At 42.2% G+C, this 22,883-nt stretch overlaps 2 protein-coding genes across 3 annotated transcripts in view; one reads left to right on the top strand and one right to left on the bottom strand.

The window, feature by feature from the left end:
- The first annotated feature begins 1,979 nt into the window (after positions 1-1,979).
- gnb2 (guanine nucleotide binding protein (G protein), beta polypeptide 2) lies at positions 1,980-12,797 on the top strand. Its single transcript, XM_069666919.1, has 10 exons — positions 1,980-2,633; positions 4,677-4,756; positions 4,858-4,896; positions 5,260-5,366; positions 7,114-7,180; positions 7,450-7,612; positions 9,284-9,350; positions 9,444-9,645; positions 10,649-10,865; positions 11,497-12,797. Exons 2-10 carry the CDS (start codon positions 4,700-4,702, stop codon positions 11,601-11,603), a joined length of 1,026 nt encoding a protein of 341 aa, XP_069523020.1. The 5' UTR covers positions 1,980-2,633; positions 4,677-4,699; the 3' UTR covers positions 11,604-12,797.
- A 1,491-nt stretch (positions 12,798-14,288) lies between these two features.
- mink1 (misshapen-like kinase 1) overlaps positions 14,289-22,883 on the bottom strand; it is a 38,585-nt gene continuing 29,990 nt past the window's right edge. For both annotated transcript variants that reach the window (XM_069665969.1, XM_069665976.1), the window contains exons 24-31: positions 22,636-22,785; positions 21,871-22,014; positions 21,352-21,486; positions 21,129-21,229; positions 20,863-21,012; positions 20,617-20,776; positions 19,654-19,793; positions 14,289-19,556 (exon numbers count right to left, since the gene is read on the bottom strand). In XM_069665969.1, coding sequence (XP_069522070.1) covers positions 19,473-19,556; positions 19,654-19,793; positions 20,617-20,776; positions 20,863-21,012; positions 21,129-21,229; positions 21,352-21,486; positions 21,871-22,014; positions 22,636-22,785 — 1,064 coding nt within the window. In that variant the 3' untranslated portion in view covers positions 14,289-19,472. The remainder of the gene's footprint in view (positions 19,557-19,653; positions 19,794-20,616; positions 20,777-20,862; positions 21,013-21,128; positions 21,230-21,351; positions 21,487-21,870; positions 22,015-22,635; positions 22,786-22,883) is intronic.

The following is a 22,883-nucleotide window of genomic DNA, read 5'->3' as shown; positions in this document are numbered from 1 at the left end:
CTATGGGCCCCATACACAGGCAGTACGCTATCTTTTGGCTCTGACCACATGAATGACTATTCATTACAATATCTTTGTGGGACCTTCTTACATGAGGTACCTGTGTACGCAATCCCCTTCCAACCCCAGTCCAAAGCCCCTGCCTGTGGCAAACACCACTGTCTCCCATTACTTCACAATTTACTCAACAAATGGTTCACTAGACTCTTCCCAAATCTTTTATACAACAGATAGTTCAGACCAAGTAATCTGATTGGACAAGAGACATTCAATGAGTGCTGATATATGGTATATATATATATTATATATATGGTTTATCTGGTATTCAGAATTCTGAATACCATTTATTAACGTTACCTAATTAATGCTGCAGCAATCAGCCATTATCTAGATTGTACACATTTGAATTAAAGTACGACTTGTTATGTGTAGACACACACAAAGTGGAAAGTGTACAAAATGTTTATGTAACTTGGCAACAATCCAGTTCCAGTCAAGTTGTGTAACTAGTTAAGTTGGTGGAGCCAAATAAATGCTTAAATAAACAAAAAACAATAGGCATGCGGTTGCCCATAACCTGCTTAGTACTGTATGCCACTGTAGGATTATTGTACAAAGAAATAACACACTCAAGTACAAGCTGTTGAACTGAATATCAGCACAGCTGTTATCATCTATGACCAAATCACTGCCGTGCTGATATACATAACAACAGCACTGTTATTGTGTAAATAACGAACATGTAGGAATGTAGTGCGCTCTGGACACAAAAATCGCCTGTCCAAAAAGGTTGGATTAACTGTATAAGTACTTGTTGGTCATTTTAAGATGTGGTCATGTAACAATTTTAAAATATGTTGTGAACATAGACTTTGATGTAATAGAAGCAAAAGGAAACATAGATGCCGGTATAGATGTCATGCTTCAAGAAATGTAAAACACTCTGAATGATGATTTGTCTATGCATTAACCAAACCAGTAACAAATAGGAAGTCAAATAATCTTATTATTAAATGTTCATCCTCTCCTGTATGTTAAAATCTATGCAGATGCAAATATTGTTCATTTCAGAAGTGTCTCCAGCAACATGTTAGAGGCAAAACAATGGACCAAAACTGATCAAAGGAACATATTTCGCTCACCTCGTCGACCGTAAAAATGAGATTTTGTGTAATTAGATGCAGTTTTCTGTTTGGATTGTGATTGCTGGATGTCTCCAGTTCACATTACTACAACTGTACCATGTTATTCTGGCCAAACCATTTTGGAAATAAAAAGCATTTAAATTATGTTAGCTTTCCTATCCTTTATTTTTTTAGTAATGTAGTTGTGCTGTCACAAAGAATAACTTATGACACTTCTGCAGAGGTGCATGATTTTAACAACATATTACAAATTCTGTACCACATTAAAACCCCTGAAAACCCCTGAAAATCCCCCCCGACCTCCATGACCTACTAACACAATCAGACTCAGAGGCCCAACTCTTTAACTTCCCCTGATATAAACATCAGGTCTAACTGCTCTGATTTCTTGTTCAGGGTTTATCTTGTACACCCCCCTGCCAGAACCAGTGTTCAACATGAATTCATATAGCCAACTGTAAGCCTACGCTTCCTCATTGGCCTGCACCCTGCAAACCAATATCACAAACATTTAATTCACAAGCATCCCCTAATGTCCCCAATTTGAGCCATCCAAAGCATCATCTCACAGTTTCTCCCTCTATACAGATGAGTGAAAAAACGAGCTCAGCCCTGCAGAGCGGTCTGATCAGAGGGGGGTCATGGGATTTATTAGTATTTAAGAGATGGGTGTGGTTGACACATGCTTCATGCCCGGATTTGAGGATCCTCCTGCAAGCGCTCACCGCGTGATCAGGCAGCCTGATTCTCAATGATGATATTCAAAACGAAAAAAAGAGAGAGAAAAAAAAAACAGGAACCGTGTGGATAAGTGATCGAGAGGGCAGCAGCCTCTCATATAACTGAGAGGAAGTGCTCTAGGACCATCATCAGCACTGTTTGGTTAATTAATTTTGCGTTTTTTTTGTTCTTTAAACGTCATTTTCTGCTATATGAGGCACTTTGCAGATTCTCCTCACTAATTCATTGTGGTCTCGGAGGCGTCTGTCCTGATGAAGTGTCGGCAGAGGAGGGAGGAGGAAACCAGAGAGAGGAAGGAAGCGAGGATAACGTCACGAGAAGCAGAATCGGAGTAAAACGGACTCAATAGTGTTTAATGGACAGTCCTTGATGCGGGCCGGGCACCGAGCTGCTTTTCTGGGCGATTTGTGTTGCTTTACGAGGATGTTTTTGTGAACTTATCGGGCGTGAAAAAAAAGGAGGTTGTTCGGAGAGGAAACGGCAACCCAGCAGCAGATTTCATCTCTTTCAGGAGCTCCACTAAAGCAGAGAAAATGGAAATGTGTGGAGCCCTCCTCCGTGTGCCTGCCTGCTGAAGGATTTGGAAACAGCCTCAATCGTGACACAAGTGGACCTCCTCTGCTGCAGATCTTTTTTAATGACTGGAAAAGACATATAGATCAATCCTGCGTGGGATTTTTTAAGGGGGCTTTCTGTCCTTTTTTTGACGGCGGAAAAAAGCAGCGAAATCATCGGGAGAATTAACAGGTAGCCGCCCATTATCAAACGCAGTGACAGCAGCTGTAGGCCAGTCGATTCACTGTAAAATGGCTGGGTGATGATGAGCCTATTCACGGCATCTTTTCGACTAAAATCATTTAGCTACATCCGCATTTTATAGAGGCTGAAACAAGATGTGGCCAAGGCCTCCATCAGCCACTGTATGCTGATCAATATGTGATGTAGCCTGCATTCACGGGGCCTGTCTTCCTACTTAGGAAGCTCTAAACGCTGCAGACACAGAAATAAAAGCCGACATTTGAATCCGGCTTGTGCTCGCTGTATTTTTCTCACTGCGGCTTTTATTTCCTGCCTATGTTTGTTAGTTAACCAGGGAGTGAGCTGCCTCTCTGACTGTAACATTTACTCTTGTCAAACATGCGGTGGTTGGAGGCTGAGCTCTGCCTCTCCTCCAGCTGCAGCTGTAGCCATGCCATGTCGGTGTAGTTGCACATCAGATGTGCATCCAAAGGGGTGGGGCTAGTTACACTTTGCATCCTGTTCTTTGAATTTACGTCTGCTTGTGTTATAAAACATGCACTCCCTAACATGTTCAGGCACTGATGCTTCAGTCTGATAAGTTTGAGCATGAAGGTAGCCTCTTGTCTCTTTTAGGCAATGCTTCAGAGCAGGTTGTTTGATTTGTGTGGGTCTTTTTCAGCCTGTACGCACGTAAGAGAAGTTCCAATGCCATTTTTGCTTCCAAATTCAGATTGTGATACCTAGATGTTGGTACTGGCTGATACTGAATAGCCCTCCAATACCAGTAAGATTATAAAAATATATTTTGGTGAAAAGACACTTTGCTAGCTCTGACTAACATTAAACTCTGCACTAGAACCACACTGTTGTTATATGTTGTTATCACAAGATAACTTACCAAACCAGTGGATTTTTTTGGAGGCCTTATTGGTTATGGTATTGGAACAGTTCATTTATCGGCATTGATACCTAATACTTCATTTTCTCTTCTGAGGCTGATACCATTACTGGTATCGGTATCTATCGATACCAGAGCTGGTATCAGTATCGAACAACTCCTCACATGCAATAAAAACATGCACCCGAGCATCTGGCTGGACCCATCCAGGCCTGATCTCTGATGCATCACCCCAGCCCCCCCACCCCTCCTCATTCTCTCCTCCTCATTGGCTAAATGAGCAGCTGTGCCAGGAGACTGAGACCCATGATGATACACCCCTTTTGGCCTCCATTAGTGCCGTGTGATCCATCTGGTCGCAGGTCCCTCCAGGGAACAGTGACCTACTGTAGCTAATTGCTCTTCCTCTGTAGTGTGCACTGTATGCATGTTTGCTGAACGGCGTTATCGTGGATTTGAATTTCTCTCTCGAATGCAAATAGAAGCTCCCTGTTTGAATGTGTAACTGTGCCCCTGTCAGTTACAGGAAATGCTGCTTCCTACTGAGGGCGTGATGTGATGTGCAGTGTGTGTGTGTGTGTGTGTGTGTGTGTTTTGTGACCCTGGTTGGCCCACAGCTAAAGGATCTGCTGCCAGCCTTTGGCATATCTACATGTTATGTAAATCAGCAGAACCATAAAGACGACTGTGTAGCTTTAGCACAAGTTCTGACCTGATACACAACCTGCCGTGGGTTCATAGTGTAACAAGTTCCCTCTGCTTTCATAAAGGGAGTGTTCGCTCTGTATCTGCTGCCGGCTGGTAGCGATGCTGGCTGCTCGATAGCAGCTTAGTCACTACAGATTATTCTCCTCAGTAAAACCAGGCATAAACAGATTACAAGGTTTTTTCTCACTGTGCTGGTTCAGTAAACCGTAGAGATTAAAAATGTGTTTTTATTTTATTATTTCTCTCGCAAATCTGGAATTTAAAAGCAAATTTTTTAGACTTAATTGATTCATTTTTGATAAAAGTGGATTCCAGAATTACTGGATTATAAAAGCATGAAACTCTGCTAATCCCAGCAGGCCGCATTAATACACATCAGCAGCCTTTTTTTTAAATTCATTTTGATGATACTTGATCTAAAGCAGCATCTGATTCTTGAACAGGTGACTGCTTGGACAAATCCAAAATGAGTGAGTTGGAGCAGCTTCGTCAGGAGGCCGAGCAGCTGAGGAACCAGATCAGAGTGAGTGACAAAATAGTTATCGTCGTTAGCACGCTAATGCTAACACATCAGCCAGTTGTGTAATGTGTTTGTTTTACAACCTGTGATTCCGTGTTCTTCAGGATGCCAGGAAAGCATGTGGAGATTCAACCCTGACACAGGTAAGAGCCAAGAATTGGTGCATTGTTATAATTGAAGTCTATATATTTGTTAAGAGGAGTCCGATTCCAGTGACTAAGACTGGTTTGGTGGAAACTAATGATAGAAACTTGACATGTTTCAAAGACCGGGGAGTACAGAGGAAAAGTTACATAAAATTAAAATTAAGTTTTATTATATATATGTTAATTTTATGTATAAATTTGTTCACATCGTCTTATTCAGAATGAGATAATAGCTGCTCCTCTGCTGTTTCTGTGTTCAGTGTCTGATAGGGGCCATATTATTATAATCTACGCGCACACACACAGTTATCAGTTGAGGTTAAATTTTCATTTCTGATCACCTTCTCCTTCCTCACACAGATAACTGCCGGTCTGGATCCCGTGGGGAGGATCCAGATGCGGACGAGACGCACCCTCAGGGGCCACCTCGCCAAGATTTACGCCATGCACTGGGGCTCGGACTCCAGGTAAGAATATACTGTTTATAACCGATTAAAGCATCAGTCAGTGTTCGGACTGTTCAAATGAACATTTCGGTCCGGCTAACTGGATGATTCTCTAGACTCACTGATCACAAGGAAACAAAGAAACAAACATAATTTGTCATAATCTGACTCAACTGGTGCAGGATATCAACATGTAGCCGCTCTGTAAATTGTTGTGTTTAGCTAGCTTAATCCTGTTAATGAAAGTATATGTTCTCAAAATAAAAACATTTACCTTAAAGCTCCTGTGAGGAGTTTATCGCTGGTTATGAAACAGATGGAAATTAATTCTGATTACTCTGTATGAGCTACAAAAGCAAACCAGACCATCAGCGACAAGATTGATTATTTCTATATAGTAATTTTTAAAGCCTGAAACTGCTGGGGGGTAGGTGTCAGACGAAGTGATTAACTGCACGCTGCCTTTCTTTACATTTTCCAGGGCAGAAATTTAAAGTGAGTGACATGTATGACTTTATGAAAGCAGGATGAGATTTTTTGTTAAAAACCACCACTTAAAGGAGCAATTCACTCTTGTAAAAGCCGCTATCAGTCAAAGCTGGTGTTCTCTGTAATTTATAGAAGCAATAATATTTGAAATTAGCGCCATAGCTGCGGAGCAAGTTGTACAAACGGATCGTGGTTTCAGAGGGAGGCGCCCATTCTACGCTCGCCTCACTCTGAAAGGAACGGCCCAGCGAGAAACGCTGGAGTGAAATACTACAGTTTCTGCTGCAGGTAATGGCTGATGAGAATATACCGGTGGATCGTCTAAAAAATTCTTCGGGTCTGCAGTCCACATTTTAAACATGACGATTCTGAAGGAGACATGACATCGGCGGCGGGCGTCCTAGATAAAGGAAGTGTAGTTTAGCGAGCCCCCTGGCCTCCGCCAGATAACGCTTTTTACATAGTCTGACAGAGGTTTTCAAGGGCACATTGGAGAAACGGATAGCGTCCTCCAAAGGCAGAGAGCCATATTGCATGTTTTTTTTTACCATAATGGCATTAGCTCACCATTTTAGCATGATAGGACTGAGTTGGAAAATCGGCGAACTGGCCCTTTAAGCACACACAGGACAAAATCTGCCAAGAGAAAAGAGGTATGGCTTTGTCCACAGGAGTCACCAAAATCAACACAAACCAAATGTTCCTGACAGTGGCTTTAAACTTTTGTCTGGCAATCCTTAAAACAACCACATCCTGTGGCCCAATCCACGCATGCAAGAGTCTTAGCAACTCTAGCAGTGTGGCTTCAGTCAGACGTCAGTCTGTCGGTTGTCGGTACACCACTTTGGTCTCTCTCTTGAGCGTTTCTTGTATATTACTGTGGTTAATTGGTTTAAGACATCAGCGTGTTTATTACTAATTAGCCTATGTTAGCATGCTAACCCACTAAACTAATATGGTAAACATGACACCCGTGTAAGCATTGTCATTGTGAGCATGTTAGCATGCTGACATTAGCATTTAGCTTAAGCACTGCTGTGCCCAAGTACAGCTTCACTAAACTGCCAGCACTGCTCGAGTTTTCAAGAGCACAGAGCCGAAACAACCAAAAAGTTTTTGGTACAAACAGTAGAATTAAATGTGTGTGCTGTCTGAATATCTATAACCTTATAGTTTTGCCTGGATTCCTGATGGTCACATGTTCTGTCAGACACAGTTGGAGACTGTTTTCCAGGTCGACACAAACATTATCTGAAAGAGAATTGAATGTGTATTCCAGCAGGCTGTTGGTGAGCGCCTCCCAAGATGGAAAACTGATCGTGTGGGACAGCTACACCACTAACAAGGTAAAGTCAGCCCCTCATCAGGTTATCAGCTGGATAAATAGTCACACTTGGCCTTCATGAAACTGGAAGTGAAAGTGGAGTGTTGAAGGAGTGTGGTTGACTCATATAACAGCTCTCTTTGCGGCTATGACTTATTGTAGCATTAGCATCAGGTTTTTGGTGTAAGACCAACCTATTTTATGCCCTTATTACATGAGGTAATAACATGAGGTGTCCTTCTCTTCCAAAGGTTAATTGTGTGTAATTTCCGAACACCTTTCCCTTTTTAGATCCATGCCATCCCCCTGCGCTCGTCCTGGGTGATGACCTGTGCGTACGCCCCCTCTGGGAACTACGTAGCCTGCGGAGGCCTGGACAACATCTGTTCCATCTACTGCTTGAAGACACGTGAAGGCAACGTCAGGGTCAGCAGGGAACTACCTGGCCACACAGGTGAGAGAACCCTTTTTTTAAACTCTTCATTTAGAGTCTCTCTGCGAGTCAAACTGAGGACACATTTCAGATGAGCGTGCACTGGTCGCCTGCCTCGTGGGAAAGCTCTGCTCCCAAACCTCTGAACAATAAAGATTTCATTTACATGGTTAATTAATCGCAGGCCAACACAGTCTTAATGAGCTGGGACATCATCTCCTGTCTGCGAGACTGTAGCCACTGTGCTGCTGCGTGCTGGAGGTTCATCACAGTTTCTTCTACAGACATTTACTCTTCTATGCAACGAAGTCAAGACGATTTAAATAAAAATCAATCAAATTACACAAAATGGATTATTAAGTGCAGTGGTTCTCAACTGGTCTAGCCTTAGGACCCACCGCCACCTCCTTAATGATAAATCGCAGCCCACGTCAATTAATTAAATTAAATTAATTTGATAAAAAATCGGGCAGTTTGGACCTGAGATGGAATGAAACATACAGTATGTCAGCTTCAGACAACACAACACTATAACAGTCAGGTAGCGGTGCGAGGAAAATATTCCCTCAACAATTCATTCAATTTTTTTAACAGAAATAAACTAAAAAGTGCAACATAAATGCAACTGCTGTGGGGCTCATCAAGTTTAAAACATGTATATGTAACTGTAGCTGGGATTACCCAATCAGCGGATACATGGAGTGGGAATAAAGTGCACTACTACTGCACGCATGTCATAGGAAACCCATGTCCTTCAAAATAAAAGCGCAGCATAGACTTTTCGCCATAACTTTTTCACATCCGTGACCCACTGAAAACAGCTCCGCGACCCACTTTTGGGTCCCGACCCACCAGTTGAGAACCATGGATTCAGTGTAACTTGACGTTTTATCTTCCTACAAATATACACAAATAAACTGCAGTTACACTCCACCAGGTAGGAAGGTGACCCAGGACAAAGAGGTCTCTAATAGACATGTGTGATTGCCACTGGGACTGTGACGGGACATGTCCTCCTCACTTTAACAGCCTCAGTTTGATTTTCTTAGTAACATCTCTTCATACACTGTCCTCCTACTGTTTAACAAAGAAAACCTAGATGAGAGAAGTCGCAGATTTACCTGTAAGTATTATTGAGTGTTTACAGCAATAAGCTTTCTCAGCAGCAGGTGCTTCGTAGACTTTTTTTTCCCTTTTAGGCCGCATGCAGTTCATCCTACTTTATTGGTGCATGCATCCTTTATTATTAGTGCTTATGAGGGCAGAACACAGCTTGAGATGAAGACCACAGTTGTTACTCCTCTGAATATTTCTGGGGTTTAAATCTATAAATATTCTTCTAAAAAACAATTTATCAAAGATATTCTTTTGTTGTACGACACATGTAAACACAATGTCATATTAAATATAGAATGAGGAAGTAAGACATGATTTTACTCATATTACATTCAGTAGTTCTCTTTCAAAATAAAAGCAAAACTGAATGTATGATTCTCAATTCCATCCATAACTATAACTATAACTACTTTATTCAGTGTAGCGTTACAATAATCTTTTGTATTACAGTAGACGCTTATAAGCCCACCCTACTATCGCCTACTAAGAATCACAGTGTGTGTGTATATTACCTTCATTGTGTTCTTTCACTACCGTTCACAACAGAGACTCACCCCGTACTTCCTGTTCTCTCAGGTTACCTGTCATGTTGCCGTTTCATTGATGACAATCAAATCATCACGAGTTCTGGAGACACCACATGGTGAGCGGCAGAGACCAAAACACAAACAGTGCAAACATGTTTTCCTGAGCTGATCAGTGTCTTGACTCTGCGCTCTCTGCCCCCCCCTCCCAGTGCACTGTGGGACATCGAGACGAGTCAGCAGACCACCGTTTTCTCCGGCCACAGCGGCGACGTCATGAGCCTGTCCCTGTCACCCGACCTTCGCACCTTCGTGTCAGGAGCCTGCGACGCCTCGGTCAAACTGTGGGACATCAGAGACAGCATGTGTCGGCAGACCTTCACAGGCCACGAGTCTGACATCAACGCCATCTGTGTGAGTGTGCTCAGGGCGACAGACGGCTTGTTATTAAAACTACAAGTTGTTAAAAAGGTGGATTTATGCTGTTTATCTAGGTTCCCTGACAGTTTAAAGGGGCACTCAATCCTTTGTTTTTTAAACGTGAGTCGAGCTCACTGCTCGATGTTTTCTTCTGGAGCTTTGTTTAGTCTTTAAAATAACTCTGATAATGTCATCAGGCTTTTCTCAAAGACATAGAGATTATACATTTACAACAGTACATTCTCATGAGCATGAACCTGGCAGGGGGCAAACTAAAGAAAGATGCTCAAATGCAACACAGGTAGAATTCAATGTTTTTGGACTACAAAGGACGTCTTGGCCTCTCTCACATTGATTATTACCCTTCTTTTTTCTCATGATTCCCCTTAGAGACTAAACTCCCAGAGATGAAATGAATGCATCAATTATTTTTTAGATACATTTTATGAGTGGTCTTTAAAGTTGCCATAGCTATCCAGATAATAACACTACAGTTACGCCTCAAAGTTGATATTTAAACATACTTCGGGGCAGCTTATCATCTGAATGTAAGCTCTGTTCTCAGAGAGCACATTATATTGTTTTATTATATATATCAGAATATTCATTTCCAAATATCTGGCCTTGGTGTCGGCCCCACAGTGGGCTAAAGATGCGGGCTGTCCCCTCCGAGTGCTGTCTAATAACTACCAACAGATTTGTGTCGGTGACGTCACACGCTGTCTTGTCTCCAGCTTTGGGAGGGATTTAACCCGCGAGCACGCTAGAGGATTAACAAGATTATCAATTAACACCATAGCTGAACATCCGCCATCAGTCCAGACTCCAGCTGAGCCGTCTCATGTTGGAGTCTGGCCTCATGCACCACACAAGTTGTCTGATGGTACAACAGGTGGAACAGTCAATATTTAAATGATTTTCTTCACTTTTGAAACATTTCTTGTTCATCCACACTTCCTGTTTCTCACTCTTCTTCCTGTGCTCCCCCCCCCCTCAGTTCTTTCCCAACGGCAGCGCTTTCGCCACAGGCTCCGACGACGCCACCTGCAGGCTGTTCGACCTGCGTGCAGACCAGGAGCTCAGCCTCTATTGCCATGACAACATCATCTGTGGCATCACCTCCGTGGCTTTCTCCCGCTCGGGCCGCCTGCTGCTGGCCGGTTACGATGACTTCAACTGCAACATCTGGGACGCCATGAAGGGAGACAGAGCAGGTGGGTGGGACGGGGAGAGAAGTAGATGTAGAGAGGAAGTGAGGATTTGATTCTTAATGGAGTCATTTGTAGTCTTTTGTAGTTTTTGTTGCCTCTAACCTGAAAAGCTAGTTTACTCAGGGGACAAAGGTATGTAACTTTATCAACTATGACTTCTATATAATGATGTTTAGTTTGAATTCAGTGGCCGCAACAGTCCTCATTAAAAAGGAAATTATTGTTTTAATACTTCAAACAGGTGCAGCCAAAGTGCGCTTTTTCAATCTAATTTCAGGGTCAAACCGCATGAGGTAAAGGTGGTAAGAAAATATTCCACAATCTTAACGGAATACTCTGGAAAGTTAATGTCCTAAAAAAGGAATCAACCAAATATATACCAAAGGGATCAGGGTGACAATACCTTAAAAACCATCTGTAGGAGCTCTATGCCAGACTTAACAGGGATTCTACTCGTCTCAAGCCTTATTTTGTGTATAAAAAAAAATCTTTGCCCACACTGTTCAAAGTAAAAGCAGTATCAAACACTAGGTTTCTTTGTTCTGTCTGTTTTGATCAAGTTTGAGTGCAGTGTGGAGTGCAAAACATTTTACAGCAACAAGTCTTCTTTTGTTTGTCCTCGTTCCTCCTGCAGGAGTCCTGGCCGGCCATGACAATCGTGTGAGCTGTCTGGGTGTGACGGATGACGGCATGGCGGTGTGCACCGGGTCCTGGGACAGCTTCCTTAAGATCTGGAACTGAGCCACGCACATAAACAGAAAACACACACACACACACACGCACACACACACACACATTCACGCACACGTCCAACAAACAGGCACCGCTCCCACAGTTTGCACCCTGTATTCACTGTATGTAAGATTCAACAGACAAACTGCAACATTTTACTGTACATAATATATATGACTTAGGTATGAGTTTACACACACACACACACACACACACACACACACACACACACACGCACACACACACATCAACGCTGTATGCAGAACAAGCCCTGACCACATGCCCACACTACCTACAGCTGGTTTAAGTACACAGCAGCAAGTCTCCAGTAACGCGCGCACACACACACACACACACACACACACACACACACACACACACACACACACACACACACACACACGCACACACACGCACAAATAATCTGTAAAATGTAAAAAAAAAAAAAAAGTGACCAAATAAAGTTGGATTTTCCGCTGCTCAAATAAAAAACACAAATGCCACTATTACCTGAAGCCTTTTAACACGTCTAACATGCTCATCAACACACACACACACACACAAAAACACACACGTTTTCCTGAGAGACACTGCTCCTCGAGTTAAACAGGGGAGAAGACATTATTGGACAACTCTGTCTTTGTTTACAATGAAGTCCAAAATGCACTTCAGATTTTTCTCGACTATTTTTGTCTCGGTACCACACGTCTCTCAGCGATGCTAATGTGAAGGAAGAACAGCTGTGGAGGAGAATCATGTGAGTCCATGAATACTGAAAACAAATAACCACTGACAGACGGGACGGGCCGACGCTCGACAGAGTCCAACGAAAATATCACCTCCTGTTTCAACTGGCTCCAAACATCATATAGTCAGTGTTTTTATAGATACGTACCCCCCGACATACAGTACAGTACATCTGCTCTTCAGTTTTTCTTTTATACTTATTTTATTCATGTTCTCCCTGTGTGCCTCAGATACACTTTAAGGATTATTAATAGAGAATATTGATGAAGTTAAATTAACGAGATAAAAAAATAAAAAGATCTGAGATTAATAAGGTGGGTGAAAAATAAAAGCATTGTAAGACGCATCTTAATAAAGCAGGAGCCAGTATTCATACTTGACTTTGTCAATGTATTGTCTGGACATTATGATGGTATAATTGTACATAATATTAATAAATGATAGCCTCTCCTGCCAGCTGCTGTGGTTTCTTTTTGTCAAGCACTTAGACCATGCAACATTTCATTTATACACTAAGAAAGAAGTGATGGACAGGTGCACATTCACTGACATATATTTACCTTTAATATGAATCACTAATGGTACAGTTTATAAATAGCCTCAGTTCATCTGAGCACAAGTTCTAGTGTGTTCTTATTCATAATCAAACATTTATAAAAACCATGATGAAGGGAGGGCTGCTCTTAAGATCTTTGTTTAGCTATTACTTTTTAAAAACCTTCATGCTGCATTATTTAAATATAAACTAAATGTTTCTGTATTTTTTATTCATTGCTCCCTTATTGAGTCAGAAAAGTCCAAATGAGATACAAGCCCTCTTCCTGCAGAGAGTCCTGGTGCAGACAAATTAGGGCCTAACATGAGAACAGGATGTTCTGGGACAAAGTAGGAAAAGTTTGGTTCAAAGACAGAACAAAGGTCATCGTTTATTGAACCAAAACAGATCCCTAATGAAGCCAGTGTAAGAAAAGCAGTATAATAAAACCAGTGTTGTGAGAACAGGATAATAGCTGAGAGAAAATACTAAGTTTAAAATTGGAACTACAAACACTCCTCTGAGAATCTGGAGCAGAAGTTGCCAACAGCAAACCAAGTAACCTACTTAGATAAGTGTGGAAGGGACCTGACTTTGCAGAATCAATCAATCGCTATCAAATGTTATTAATCAGGAGTGTTTCTACTGCAAAAGTAGCAGGTTATCTGTGCTCAGGTCGCAGCAATGTTTGAATTGTTTGATCTGTATCTTTAAGTTTGTTGTCATCAGTTGTTTGATAAGAAGATTTCACTTTCACTTTCCTGCTGATGTTATTTGAACTAAAATGTTTCCTTCATGACGAGGTTTAGGTTTCTTGCAGGATTGAAGTTTCTACCTTCAGCCACCAGGGGGTGCTGCAGCACATTCAACTTGTCAGCGTCACGTAATGAGGACGAAAGTTTTTATTCGTTACAGATGATTTTAATGTAATCCATTTAATGCCATGCCTGAGAGAGTGTGAGGACTGTTTCCTGTGAAGTGAAAACTGTGTCTGTTGTGTCATACAGTCACACAAATCCAGTGACAGTGGCAGCAGATCCAAGAGGATGTGAGCACCATCATGTGGTTAAACACTGAAGTATATGACATGTTCTTTACTCTATTGATAAAGGCCCTGTAGGTAAACACACACAGGTGACTTCAATGTTTCTCAGGACTGTGTGGACTTGTACTCACAGCTTGTTTCTCACTCTCCTTTGACTGTACCTGTCAGGGCAGGACAAATGACACCTTTATCATATGCATCGGGTAATCCAAGCGCAGCTCCGCCAACATTCAGCCTGAGAACAGATCTAATCAGAGACAGTCACTGAAACCACTTCTTGGAGTGTGCAGGGCCTTACAACAGTTCAGATAGTATGGATTATTTTGAAGGGACAAGCAGTTCGAACAAAAATGAAACACGACTCAAATGAGATCAAGGTATTTTATTTTTCAAACAATCTGTATTAAGACATGAATTCATTCAACACAATCTTTTGAAAGTTTAAAGTTTATCAGTCTATGAAATACAATCTGGAGTTAACCTCTCACAAGTAACACAGACGCGCGCACACACACTAAAACATTGCAAAGATGTTTACCGTCTTAAAAAAAAAAAAAGGTTATTGAAAAAGAAGAAGAGATATTGTAGTTCTGTCCAAAGATCCACGTCGTCTTAGAGCTCCCCAGGTTTGATCTGCCTCACTCCCAGCTACAGCTGCTAATCCATTCATTCGTTTTTGATTAGAAATAAAAGTGTCAGAATATTATGTGTTTATCATCTGGTTAATGATACTCAAGAGTTCATAAAGGCAGGTTCTGGGATGTCATTATAGCAAATCAAGAGCAAGCATCCCAGCAGGTGTCTCAGAGAGAAGCTGTTATTTCCTGTGATCACAAACAAAAGGTTTTCTGTAACAAGCGACAAACACAACAGCCTACATTCAGTCTGCCACCGTAGGCCACTGAACATCCACTTCCTGCCAGTCACACTGAGATGAACAGCCACTGTTCGGATTTGTTCAAATGCTTGTATTGCTCTTTAAAAACAAATGTCAACATCAGCGTCGGAGCTGTTCATGCTTATGGTGTCAGACTTAAGCTGATGGATGTGAGGTTCAGGTCATTTAATGGCTCTTGGCACAAAATGAAACAGCACTTTGACATCTTAAGGTGCTTTTAGGGAAATCGATAGACAGAAATACTCTGCGTTATAAACAACAAGCCATTATAAGGATGCTTGCTGAATTCATTTAGACAACACACTTTGTATTTAATTACTTCCTCGGTCAAGTCTAAGACATGATGTACTACCTCACCCAAAGACCCAAAGATCACAAGGCATTAGTTATGACGTTACATAACAGGAGATCTTTTTAATAGTAACACAGGGGTCTTCTTAAAACAACCATGTCTGTGTTTAATAAGTCAAATGTTTCACTTGCTACCCAGAAAAAAACGCTGCTAACGCAACCTGTTTTTTGCTTGTTTTGCTCTTTTTTTAATTGTCAGTGTTTGTCCACAGCCGAGGTCGAAATACTGTTACGTATTTCTAGTACTGACTTTAGTATGTGTGCTCATCAATCTATTCACACATCAAAGACTGTTTAAAGGGCTTGGGGAGCAGTCACCAATCTGCAGCTGGATGAAGCCCTTTGTGGCTGCAACATCTGATTTAAAAAAAATGGCCTCAAGTGATGTCATCTGAGTCAGTTGAAAATGAAAAACATCTGGCGCTGTGGAGTTAGAAAGAAGTGAGCTTAGCTGACCTCTGTAGCCTGCTCCTCGTCTGTGCGTGAGGCTAGCAGATCAAGGCTAAGTTAGCAGCTTCTAGCGTAACACAATAGAAAATCCTATCCAACTGTTAGCAGTCGAGGCGCATTGTTGGTTATGTAGGCGCCAGGTTTCCCAGTATGCATCAAATTTGGTACTTTAGTACACTACAACGCACTGCTAAATCTGTTGGTTTCCCCTTTAAGACTTTCATACCTGGTGACCAAATGTATTGAATTATAATTAGCCAACTGTCTTTAACTGTAACCGACCAATTACTTTTGACTTGCTAAATTCTGCCATCTTTTAACACAATCCCAAAGCAAAGAGCCAATAACCTCACAACAAGGCCCACAGTGCCCTTCACACCGCCTCGGCACCACCTGTGTGATGCGTCCCGTCGTCACCTGAGCGTATCAACAGCCTGTCAACCTCACGTAGGTCATTTAGACCCGAGATCAAACACCAGCGTGTGTCTGAATCACAGCCACAGCCGACTCTTCATACAACATTACCTTTCTGCCTGGATAACAGAAACGTCGCAGTAATTGTTACGGTCCGCGTACAGACGGCTGTCTCAGCAGACTTCTCTGTGCACTATAATCAACTACCGACTGATTAACTACTGACAAGATTGACGACTGCTGAGCGAATGAGGGGAAAAAGCCTCCATCTCTCCGTTAGACTCACTTATAGCTTTGATCTCTCTGCTCTAAAATACATTGTGCTTTGATTAATAGAGCGGTACACGATTTTATATAAATACAAATCTGTCTTATAGATATACATTCACTTTTATTCTCAATATAGACTAATTTACAGATTTTATAAAATAGGCTTCTCAGAATATATCGAACTAATTTCCCCACTACGAGATTACACAATCAACATCATTAAAGAAGAAGCGCTGTCCTCGTCTCTGCTGCAGGAGCCTACGTTTTCTGAGCGGACATCACGAGTACTAAGTTTTCCTAAACACACAATCATACGTATGGCTTTGCTCTATGCCGGCTCCCACTGTGAGCACATCCTTTACACGTGACGCTGGATTAGTTGGACATGTATTAACGTATTTGTTATTGCATGTTACTGAATAGATTATCTTCATTTAGGTTTGTTAGATTTAAGCGGTGCCAAAAAAGCATTTCAAGTCCATCTACAGGATATTCTGGATTTGACTTAAGTGCACTTAACTGGCACGGGATGTAAATCTTAACGAGGGAGCGAATATAGTTGTGCCTCTTCTTCGTGAGATTTCAAGTAAGAGACAAGTGAGGGGGGGGCGGCTCATAACCCATCCTTAAACCTCTCGCTTTCCGAACTCCAAGGCACTGCTTAAACTGTAAACAGATTGATAAAAAAATTAGGATTTGACCATAAAAAGCACGAGTGCCAGAGCTCCTGGTGGATTGAAATAGTGACAGTTGACATGTAGGTCATGGCACATAACAGATAGTTAAGAATAAAAACACATTCGCTAAAGGGGAAAACAACTTTGATACAGTACTATTTACTCTATTTCAATGGCTCACATGCACACCAAAGTATCTGCTGGAGATATATTTGTACATGTATGTTTACAGTTTATAATCTCACCATAAAATCAACCATCTATTTATATAATCTTTGATTAAACGCTGTCTGCCCTGACCTTACACTGCATTCTTAGTAGCTTTCTTTACGACCATATAAAATATGACTCTTTAGCATTAAGCGCAGCCGGTCCCATTGCTCACTCACCAAGATCCCTTTCATAACATCCAAAAGCTTGTCAAAATATGAACACTTTTATTACTTTAACATCAACATGTCAGCGGGTATTTATAAGCAGATGAACTCACATGTTGAAAAATGAAGATGTTTAGCCAACAAGTACGAGCTGATAAGACGCGTCATCAATCATCCCGACTTCAAAATGTCCACCTGTTAGTTCCAGAGTGCTGAGGCAGCATGTTGTTGTGAAATCACAGAACAAAAAGCTTGATTCATGAGTTGACCTACCTACGACTGACAGACACTCACCGAGCTACTTCCTGATTACGCTGCCTCACACTTCTACCGTAATGCCTGGTGTATGAGGGCACACTGTATCATCTTTATGCTGCAGGTGGTTTATTCCCCTTAGAAAACGGGGGAACATTTGCAATCCTAATAAACATACAGGGTCAAGATCTATATGACGTCTTAAGCAGCTGATAAAGCACAAGACTTTTTGGAGTGCCATACTGACAGGAACATTGGTTGGTGATCAATGGGAGGAGCTTCTTCTCGCATGGCTTCATCAACAAGCACTACCTCTTTTGGCCTTCTATCTTCCATCCTTTGCAGATTTTTGCTTTTACTTTGGCAGAATGTACAGATATAAAATATATTAATGTGTTCCAGCCGTGTTCTCCAAAGTGCTTGATGAGACGGAGTCCTCTGTTACTCCAGAGAACACCCTGCGTTATATCGTTCCTCTGGCCTGGATAAAACATGAACACATGGAGCCGTTCTACTGTGATCCCCTGGACAAACACGTCGCACAAAAAGATCCACACTAGCCAAATAGTCTGAAGAACTGAAATATTATACAGTAGAATACATCACTGTGGTAGGAGAGTGAAAGGACTCCAGATATTACCTCCCTTAATCACTAATATCAGTGACTCCCTCCTTCCGTGTCTCTCCAACGTCCTCATACGTTATCACACTCCGTAAAACTAGTTACATGAACTCCCCTCCTCAAACAAAGACTCCACAAGAATAGCATATATTGCAATATAATGGCAATATAATTACAGTAAAATTAAGAATACCAGTAGGCTAATACCAATACAGAATCACTACATATAAATATCAAATTTGTGTATTTTGTAAATCTATGAAAACAGAAAGTTTAGATACAAGCCCGATGAGTCAAATAACAAATGGTTTCATGTGAACCGTACAAAAAAAAAAGGCAAAGCAGGAGATTTCGTCGCACTGATTCTGCAGCGCTGCACATTTGTGAGACTTCTGATTTGTTTTCAAACTGAAACGTATCTGAATCGTTCGAAGGCTTACGCGCCATGATTTAAGAGTTGCAACATCATACGCCAGTCAGGCCAGAAAAAGGTTAGCGAAAGCAGGACTTCAGGTTACAGTCTACTAGATAACTAAAAATATTTAAACAAGCTACTTTGTCCTGACTTCAATGTCCCTTTGTTATATATTTTTTGTACTAAATCCTTCTTAACTAAAGGGGTCCACATGCCGCAGCAGATGGACGCTCCAACATGTTATAATGTGATGTCCACACTGAACGGAGGCTATATAAGAGCCTGACAATGATTCAGATCTAAATGTAAGGTGCTACCTATTTACAGCTTCATTTGGACACACAGTAAGGGTAAATAATGCCTTCCTCAAAATGTACTGTAGATCCATCAAGGAATGTTTGTAACATACTTCACGATTAGGAACTAAATAGTCACGACTGAACACACGTCCACCAACTAAAGTAAATCAAGACGAGAATATATACATTACAAATTAATCGATGGTATTAACATTTGAAGCTCACGTGAGATTTTTCATGATGATTCAAGGGAGAGTGTAATCAGGGAGCCTTGGTAGAAACTGTATCGTAAAGAGTGTAGGCTGGAATGGATTCAGATTGTTTTTGTTGTTGTGTGTTTGTGTATAAGAGAGAGAGAGTGTGTGTGTGTCTTTGGAGCATGAGTGCGTGATCGAGAGCGAGCAGGAGAGTAAAATAGAGAGGTGTTCGCATTTGTGTGCATGCGTTTGTGAGAATTTTTCGGATGCACTTCCTTCTCCAAACCCCTGCTGGGTTCCACACACTGACCGGAGCCGCTGCTCCTTCACCAGTTCATGATGCAGTTTCTGTTCAGGGTCATGAAGTACACCTGGCTGCTGCCTCCAGAGCGCACTGATGCGAAGAACACCTGAAGACCAGAACGGACACAAGGGAAGAGTGTGTTAGCAACTTTAAATTCAGTCTTTCCGACTGTCCCACGCTTGGAGTGTTTGTGTCTCTCTTACCTTGTCATTCCTCTCACAGAGGAACTTCAGCCTCTGAGCTCTTTTGTGCATGAAGACACCATCCAGATGGCCTGTTTCCACAGAGCGGATCTCAATGGCCTTCTCTCCCCATCCCATGATCTGATTTGAGCAGATATGAGCTGCAGGGCAAAATGAAACATTAGTACAAAGGAAGCTCATTACAGCCTAACTACTATATGTAGGGGGGATGTATCAACGGTCACGACCCATTGGTTTGTGCATTACTGTACTGAAGCGTCAAGTTCAGCACTTTGACTGGAAGCAGTGGCGATATCCGTCACAATGGTGGAGCTGGAGATTAGCGACGGGGTTGACAAATGCTAATAAAATGCTAGTGCTAGCTTTGATGCAAGATCAGTATTTCCCACACATGGGCCGCCCAGGTATATTCTTGTTTGTTACTTTATTGGTCCAAGAACGTCATCCACGATCGATTGACTGCTGAAAATCGTCCCCTTGATACCGGTTGCAAGCAAGGTATCCACATCTGCATGCCAGAGAATTACATTGTCCTGTAAAGGCATTAATTGAGGTGCAACGTTGAAACATGGACCTTCTTACGTCCCTGTTGTAAAAGCTTTTAGGCGGACCTGGGTAGTGCCGATGTAATTCAGATTGGCTTTGATTGTTTCGACACATCTTTGACAACAAGCCTCCTTCACGTGCGGCTCACCTGCTGCTCTGAAAATGTAACTGTGCGTAAAAACTGCGAGGGGCCTTTCTGTGGGAAACACTGATGATGCATCTGTAATGTGAGGTAACTGTGACCTTTTATGGACGTACAATCAAACCCTGACCGTTACATTTCTCAGGTTGCTTCAGTAGCTTCACTCTTCAAAACCCAAAGCTCTATCCAATGCTCGTTCACAGTCAATGATTACAGCTTGAACAGATGATCCTCTTCTATCTACGTCACTGCGAGTTTTAAGACTTGACCCGTACCAACAGATGTGGGCATCTCGCCCCACTGCAGGACCACGTCCTTGATGATCCGTCCGTAGGTGTTCACGTAGACGCCCTCGTCCTCGTAGCAGAGCAGCATCTCCATGCCGTCTGAGCTGGGCAGGAAGACTATCGCGTGTGGTGTCACGTGACTCTGGATCTGTTTGACATGAAAACAGAAGGGATGAGCTCCTGGAGGTTTCACATCCTCCAAAAACACTGCCGTCTGACCGCTGCACTGCTTACATGAACAGGGATATAAATGTCATAGTTGTTTCCAGAGTCCACGTCGATGGCGTGGAAGCCAGCGCAAGAACCGTAGATGACCTTTAACCTCTGACCCTCCTCCACTGTCAGGTCCACCAGGACAGGCCTGTGTGGCAGGTCTGCAAAAGACTGATTAAAGGGAGTGGGGGGCAGAAAGTGAGTGTGAGAAGATAATTAACTTGAACGCTCTTCTGGTTGATTGATCTTGCATAGCTAATCCAGCTCAAAGGAAAGAGGAGACTTACCTTGAAGGCCATGAATTTGTGATAAGGTTTGGGCGCCCAGGCGTACACCTCCACCGCATTCTTCAAAGCAATCACCAGGAACTTTATCCTCTCATATTTCACTAGATAGAACAACCACAAGGCCGTCCGACATCAGACACTCGTAATCAATAATTCACTCTGCCAGATGCATTTATGAGGATTCGTCCGGAGCAGCGATCAGCAACCATCATCTGTCACTCACCCACTTTGTAGTGCACACAGCCCTCCATCTCCCCCACAGTGGTCCAGCCTTGTTTCTTCTCCACCTCAGGGTCATTGTGGAGGATCTTGTTCCTCAGCCAGGCCAGGTAATAGACACGCACCTTGTTTTTCTTGCCTTAATGGACACAGAGGAAGAGCATTTTCAGTAGCAGTTAAATGCACACAATATTATAATTTGAGTCATTTTTTGATCTTATTTAGACTTAAGAAACTGGCGTCATAAAACTTCACATTTCTATTGATTGTACCTCAAAATTTATGCTTAAAGTAAAGATAGAGAGATAGACAGATTCTAGGTTTTGTCAATATCCTAGTGCACAGGAACAGAAACAGCTTTCCAGTGCTCTTGAAGTGCAAAGTCAAAATCCATGATGCTCTAAAAGGCAGTTTGGCATCTACTGTTTGGCATCCCACTAAAGACAGTAGTCTTTTGCCAAAAGCACAAACAGCTTTAACCGACTGTAGTGTGAGCAGACTGGCGACGCGTAGCAATAATGACCTGATATTGTGATGAGCAGGTTGAGGCCCTCCAGGACGTCCATCTGTTGGAACCTGCGGGAGTTGATGAGGGGGTAAACCTTGCCCTGACCACTGCGGTCCAGCAGCTTCAAACCGTTCTCTGTGCCCACCAACAGGTTCACACCTAGGACAGACACAGGCACACAAACAACCTTTTCATTTTGCATGAAATGACTGAAAAGAGTCCGCCTCTCTTGGCACAGCTAACCCGTGCTGTAACTCTTATTTGACATCTCGTATGCGTTCATTTACTAACATTTCCTCACCAGAAGCCGCAGCAACCATACAGCTAGAATATTTAGTTTTGTTACCAGGAGTTATAAAAAAAGGGAGCTTTGATGAATACGTGTTGTTTCAGTATGTGTGATGTCACCCAGAATAGAGACTTTGAATGTCATTTAACAATTATAAACAGCACACACAGTTTTCAGATCAATGTGTTCCCCACAAATCCTCACTGACGCAAAAGTTCGGCAGCTTGTTAAAAGTCACTGAAGCAGGAAGTATTTGATAAACATCGCTCTTAAAATGAAAGCAGAGAGTGTTCTCTTCCAAGACTTTTAATGTCAAAGACAATTAAAAGGGAGTCAGTGGCCTGACATCTACTTTCCATGTCACGATAATTATTTCGGTCACAGCTTACATATTGCTTCTTGTTTATCTGTAATATACTTTAGTTTAAGGTGTCTAATCTTGTTAAATCTACATTAAATCATTACCACTAAAGAACTGAATCTGTTCTCACCCCAGAGTGCAGCACACAGGATCTCAGAGTTGAACCTCTTCTTGTACTTGCGGATCTCAGGTGTATCGGTGGGGGGTCGTGTGTTGGTGGGATTGACATTCACCATGGATCCTTTCCTCACCTCCATCTTTAGTTGTTCAAAGCGAGAGCCTACACACGGAGGGAGCATCGGAAAAGGCTTCATTTAAGAACAGAAACAGGTACAGTGGTACACGGTTTGGGACCAGACACAAGTCTCCCAAGTCACA

Source organism: Semicossyphus pulcher, unplaced genomic scaffold, assembly GCF_022749685.1.
Source record: "Semicossyphus pulcher isolate SPU_LCO1_2020_fin unplaced genomic scaffold, fSemPul1.0.p SCAF_10, whole genome shotgun sequence".
NCBI lineage: Eukaryota > Metazoa > Chordata > Actinopteri > Labriformes > Labridae > Semicossyphus > Semicossyphus pulcher.
The sequence above is the reverse complement of the archived record's forward strand: the minus strand, read 5'-3'. Positions and strand labels throughout refer to the sequence as shown.

Bases quoted from the DNA above. Each gene is read 5' to 3' on its own strand.
- gnb2 (XM_069666919.1), top strand. From the start codon at position 4,700: ATGAGTGAGTTGGAGCAGCTTCGTCAGGAGGCCGAGCAGCTGAGGAAC. The intron at 9,351-9,443 runs GTGAGCGGCAGA...CCCCCCTCCCAG, and splicing joins AGTTCTGGAGACACCACATG to TGCACTGTGGGACATCGAGA. The intron at 9,646-10,648 runs GTGAGTGTGCTC...CCCCCCCCTCAG, and splicing joins CTGACATCAACGCCATCTGT to TTCTTTCCCAACGGCAGCGC.